Genomic DNA, 5,942 nt, shown 5'->3' with positions numbered 1-5,942 from the left:
TACTGTACCTTTAAGCTTTAATCAAACAAAATCAGTAATTTTTTTACCACATTTCCATTTCAAGAGAATGAAAAAGCATTTTTAATTGTACAATGACATCATCTGGTCCATCAACAGACCATTTCTATGTAAATTTTGCTAACCTCCCGCCAAGCCCTGTAAAGATGCACACAAACGCAACATTTAGTTCATTATCATAGCTGTTCAGAATCATAACGGCTCTCACATCAGCATTTTACTTATTTATATGGGCCAGGGTCTCGTTTTATGCATGCGAGGGGGCAGCAGACTGCCGCAATCATAAAACATGTGCTTTATTGTTATTGGGTCGCTGCTTAGTGAATGGACGTGTTTGTAAAACATGATGATATTATACAGAACATCAGCTGGGTACAAACACACCGTTATATGACACACAAACCTTCCTACAGCTTTTATGGCCGTTTTAATTACATCTATTCATCTTCCCGCCCCTACGGGCAATGTGTACAGATGCAATCTGCTTCACCAAATCAAAAGACATGAACTATAATACTCTGCCACCAAAACAATAGATTTATATTAAAAAAAAAGTAAATATAAGACTTCACTCTTACAGCAAATTGTAAAGTAAATACAAAAAAATATGCCGTTCACAGTGGTTATATCAGAACTACTTCCATATTAAACATATGCAAATGAGCCATTGAACAATCAAATCAAACTAATAGTCTGGAACTAATTGCATCTTTTAAATGCCTACAAACAGAGTCATATATACTTGAATTCCTCCATGACAAATTTATGCCCACCGAACCTTGAACAGCAATGGTTAAGGTGCCACAAACCAGTAAAGAACGCCACATCAGCTCTTTTAAAAGTCGATGGGTCATTTAGCACGAAGAGGAAACAAAAACCTAATGGGCTTTAAACAACGAAATGCGGGCCACAGGAAGAAACGCAACGATGAGACAAAATTACTTTTATTTTCATTCACATATTAGGGTAAGACGTTTCAGACGCTTTTGATAAAACAACGTTCCGAGGATAACGGCAGACAAAACTCCAACCACTACCACCAAACCAGTCACGAGCAGCAGCTCAATGGAAAACTCTGGAAAAAAGTTAATGATAGAAATGATTGGTAAAATGCAAATTATTGTAAACTGTCAAAAAAAAAATTTGCCTACCCAGCTAACAATTTTTGGTTCCAAAAACGTTTTCATAACGTTTGTTTTTGGTTCTAAAACGTTCCCCTTACGTTTTTTTTAAGGTTTGTTTTTGGTTAACCAGGAAAGTTTTCTTTACAGAAATAAAACGTTATTTTTAGGTTAGTTTAACGTATTTCTAATGTTACAGTAACGTTGGAATAACGTTAAGGGAACGTTATTTCTAGGTTAGTTTAACCTAGAAATTTAATAGTTAAAGTACCAAATATATAACATTATGAGTAACATTGGGAGAACGTTATTTTTAGGTTTGTTTAACATTTTTCTAACATTATCCTAACATTAGAATAACGTTAGGCGAACGTTATTTCTAGGTTAGTTTAACCTAGAAATTTAATAGTTAACGTACCAACCAAATATATACACATCTGTACCTAAAATAGTACATGTTAGGACCTTTTACTACCCCAGTGACAACTTTTTAGTCACTTTATCACAACAAAAACAGTCACCTGGATCTTTTAAAGAAGGCCGAAAAGATTCTCCAATTGGGAGTAAATGCTTCTCATCCGGTCGTGTATCCTCTACAAATATCGGTCCGACAGTAGCTTCATCTTCCAATGAGAAATCTCCAAAGGCACAAAGAACAGAAACAACATACTACAACTGTACAGCATAAAGTACTTCTGAATATATTTGGATGAATGAATACCTTCAGAGTCGACACTTCTTCCCTTTCTTATAGCACAGTTCGACTCGCAACAGTCACACAAATGATCGTCTCCATTCACAGCAACCCAGCTGAAGGGTCGAGTCAGAATGATCATTTATTAAATCATTAATAATCTCCCAAAAACAGGCTCTTAATATGAGCCATCCTGTACCTGTTAGTTCCGGTTACATATGAGCAGGCCTTATGCATTGAATCGGTGGCGCTCGATGTTGATGTAGCTTTCAAATGGCAAGTTATGTAGATCTGGTGGAAAAGGAAAATAGTTGTACTTTAAATTTGGTTTGACTGAATGAAAATGCATGAAAATTATGAAGTTAACCCACTGATCTACTGGGATCTTGCTGAAATCTGAACGCCTCGATCTGAAACTGTAATTTGTTGTCCTGAATCCTGGGCATGAATGTGGAGCTGGAACCAGTCAGCTTGGCGTCAATCATGCACCTAGAAGATTAAAAGTACAGGCGAATAAACTGTAAAGGTATGGCAAAGTATTGACAGCATCAGTCATCAGAAACAAAGTATTCAACATTATAGGTCTGTTTGGTATAGTGTTTGTTACCTAAAATTATTAAAAACTGTTTTGTAATTAAAAAATTTAAATTGAACCTCACACAAGCCTAGATTTTAGTTGAAAGATTTAAAGTAAATAAAAATTTGAAATGCTTCCTTAACAATAAACTGAAATTAGCTTGAGGCCCTATAAGTATTAACTAAAATTGAAGTTTAAAAAAAATAAAATTAATAAAAATTAGACCAATATAAACATGAAAACTAAATATAAAATATAGACATTACACTGTAAAAAAGTGAAAAGTTATTGGTAACATCACATTTTTTTAAATTTTCTTTAACATAAATATTTTACAAAGTATTTTTCACTTAAAAATATAAATAAATAAAAAAAACTTAATGTTTTTTATTTTATTTTATTGGCATTACCAAATGAAGTATTTTTTTAAGTTGATTCAACTTTTCACTTTTTACAGTGCACTTATATTTTTCACTTAAAAATATATGTTGAAAAAAATAAAAACAATTTAGGTGTTACCAACTGAAGTAAATTAAGTTTATCCAACCAATTTTTTTACAGTATATTGTTTATATTTTGTTATTTTTATAGGTTTTGTTTGTTAATACTAGTTAAATGTTTAGTAATTTTGCTATAATGTTTATATTTGTGTCATTTTATATTTTTAGTGTTCATGTTGTTAATATAAACATCATTATTAATAAAAAATTACTAATAATTTTTCTAATATTTTGTTATTTTTATATTTTTTGTTTTCATATCAATATTACTTTAATTTTTAGTAATTTTGCTATATCAAAATTACGAAAAAATTACTAATATTAACAAACACAAAAAATATAAAAATAACGCATAAAATAAAACATCATAGCGAAATTACTATAAATTGAACTAATATTGACATGAAAACTTTAAAAATAAAAATAGTGCATAAAATAAAACTTTGCAAAATAAAATTTTTTTTTTTACTAATATTGACATGAAAACTATAAATATAAAAATAGTGCATCAAATAAAACATCATAGTCAAATTACTAAAAATGTAACTAATATTGACATGAAAGCCAAAAATATAAAAATAGCGCATAAAATAAAACAACATAGCAAAATTACAAAAAATTGAAATGATATTGACATGAAAACTATAAATATAAAAATAGTGCATCAAATAAAACATCATAGTCAAATTACTAAAAATGGAACTAATATTGACATGAAAGCCAAAAATATAAAAATAGCGTATAAAATAAAACAACATAGCAAAATTACAAAAAATTGAACTGATATTGACATGAAAACTATAAATATAAAAATAGTGCATCAAATAAAACATCATAGTCAAATTACTAAAAATGGAACTAATATTGACATGAAAGCCAAAAATATAAAAATAGCGCATAAAATAAAACAACATAGCAAAATTACAAAAAATTAAACTAATATTGACATGAAAACTAAAAATATAAAAATAACAAAATATTAACAAAAAAGCAAAACTGTTAAAAATAAAACAATTTAACATTAATAAAAAAAAATTATAAAAGAACTGGTCTGGTGTAGCAACTTACCCACTGTTCTCAATGAACGTGTAAACTGTGGCTGCGTTCCCATTGGGACCCAAAGTTGCCGCACAGCTTTCCACAAAAACTCGAAGGGGTACGTGATTCGCACGGACCACTGACGCTTCCACGTTTATGGAATTTCCCAGAAAGTACGTACTAGAGGGTCGTTCATTTCTCCAGTCATCTACAAAACATTTTTAAGGCCTCAGTGGGTGGAATACAACTAAAAATGTGTCTAAGTCTTGAAGCTTCCCTTACCAGTCATGAGTTTTAATGAAAACTGTAATCGGTCCTCTCCAGCTCTCATCTCAGCATGAGGAATCCAGGTAGGCCTCAGAGCATTGCTACTCACATTGTGTTTCCTTATAATATTTCAATGCAGAATAAAGTTAGTTACACCTGCAAAGCTCTCATACAACAAACTCTTGCATGTTATTTTCATAAGTTTGTACCTTGGGTAAATGCAATGAATATCAACCATGGCATCATTGGACTTCACAATAGGCGTGTCGGGAACGGGTGAAGGCGAATACATCAAAATGAAAGAATAGACAAGTGAATCCTCAGTCATCTGAAATAGGATATTTGTTAGTGTTAACAAAGAATGGAGATAAAGCTTCAATATATTAATCATTTACCTTGTTTATGGTCTGACAGATTTGTTTACAAAACCTTTATTTCCAATAAAATAGCGTAAAAACTATGTGACTATAAAAAGTGCATTAAAGTAATTTATGACCGATACCGTAAGTGTGCTTCCACATCCTTGCAGTGCAGATTCAAAGACAACGATTCTCGCATGGTCATCAAATCCAACAAAAGGACAACCACCAAGCGTCAGATCTGATGGGTCGATGAACTGATGGTTCCCTAAGAAATCCTGCTGGGCTTGAACTTTGACCGAGTCCTCTCCACAATAAACCTCCACAGTGTTTGCCGGCACCGGGATCTTTACTTCAAACTCCGATTGTATCACCACCTCATCCCTCACCACGGGCTGGAGAACAGGACTTGGCATGGGCTTCTGGAAGCCTTGTTGAGTTTGTGAAGGAGATTCAGGTTTACTCAGTCCAAAATTCAATTGGCTCTGCAAAGGCCTGTTGGGAGCGAGAGGCGTGGGTGCGTAGTTGGTTCTTTGCGATTGCACTTGCATTGGTATCTGGATAAACTCTTGGGGCGGAGAGCCCTGGGCGGCCCTCCAAGAAGCAGGTTCTCTGGATTCAATGAGGTTTTGAAATGAGGCTTGTACACTTTGTGCGGGCCCTGGGACTGGCATTGGATGTCTAAAGATGGCTTTTTGATATGGTTCTCTAAGATTTAGTGGTTCAGCGTTACACAATAATGTGTATGATAGTAATAAAATAAAATCAGTGAACACTGAAATTCTTCCCATTGTTGGTGTCACAACACATTCCTCTGGGTTGTCAGAGGACAAAATAGGATTCAATCACTCTTTAATGTTGATTGGCTAAAATGGTGTGGTTCAAAGATGACTCCGCCCCTCTAAATTTTCCTCCAGCCCATCACAATTAAAATCCTGTAGAGGTGCTCTCAATATAAGAAAGTTGTAGAAACTCAATGTTGAAAAATATGTATAAAGTTAGGATGTGCGTCTATTGGTATATTTTTTTGCACCTTATTCATTGGTGCATTTTATTTGCTTTAAATGCAATTATTTGCATATTAATAAATTAATTTTGCTTAGCATACTATGCATACTACTATAATATGCATTTATCCAAAGTGACTTACAGTACAATGCATTACAAGCTATACATTTAATATCAAAAGCTTCTTTCATATTCTGTCCACAAATGCACGCCCCAGTCCTCTCACAAGGGTAACCCGTGTTTATTTGGGTGTTTTTGTCAGTCTTTTACAGACATTTTGCAACATGCTGTGCTAAGCTACTCAGACACGAGACGAAGCTGTGAAAGGACAGGTCTCGGATCAGTCGGAGCTGCCTGTCA

General features: G+C 33.3%; 1 protein-coding gene across 2 annotated transcripts; it reads right to left on the bottom strand.

Annotated features, from left to right (window-relative positions):
- Positions 1-224: 224 nt before the first annotated feature.
- On the bottom strand, positions 225-5,479 carry LOC135735469 (zona pellucida sperm-binding protein 3-like). Of its 2 annotated transcripts, none has more exons than XM_065253891.1 (9): positions 4,718-5,479; positions 4,425-4,465; positions 4,231-4,334; positions 3,979-4,156; positions 2,205-2,322; positions 2,033-2,124; positions 1,861-1,949; positions 1,661-1,777; positions 225-1,093 (listed from the first exon to the last, which is right to left on the bottom strand). In XM_065253891.1, exons 1-9 carry the CDS (start codon positions 5,363-5,365, stop codon positions 969-971), a joined length of 1,512 nt encoding a protein of 503 aa, XP_065109963.1. In that variant the 5' UTR covers positions 5,366-5,479; the 3' UTR covers positions 225-968. The 2 variants fall into 2 exon arrangements, with proteins under 2 accessions (XP_065109963.1, XP_065109962.1); XM_065253890.1 differs by having other exon boundaries at positions 226-1,093; positions 4,425-4,543; positions 4,718-5,478.
- Positions 5,480-5,942: the final 463 nt, after the last annotated feature.

The sequence above is a fragment of the Paramisgurnus dabryanus genome, chromosome 4, assembly GCF_030506205.2.
Source record: "Paramisgurnus dabryanus chromosome 4, PD_genome_1.1, whole genome shotgun sequence".
In the NCBI taxonomy this organism is placed as follows: Eukaryota; Metazoa; Chordata; class Actinopteri; order Cypriniformes; family Cobitidae; genus Paramisgurnus; species Paramisgurnus dabryanus.
This window is presented reverse-complemented; position numbering and strand designations above follow the sequence as displayed.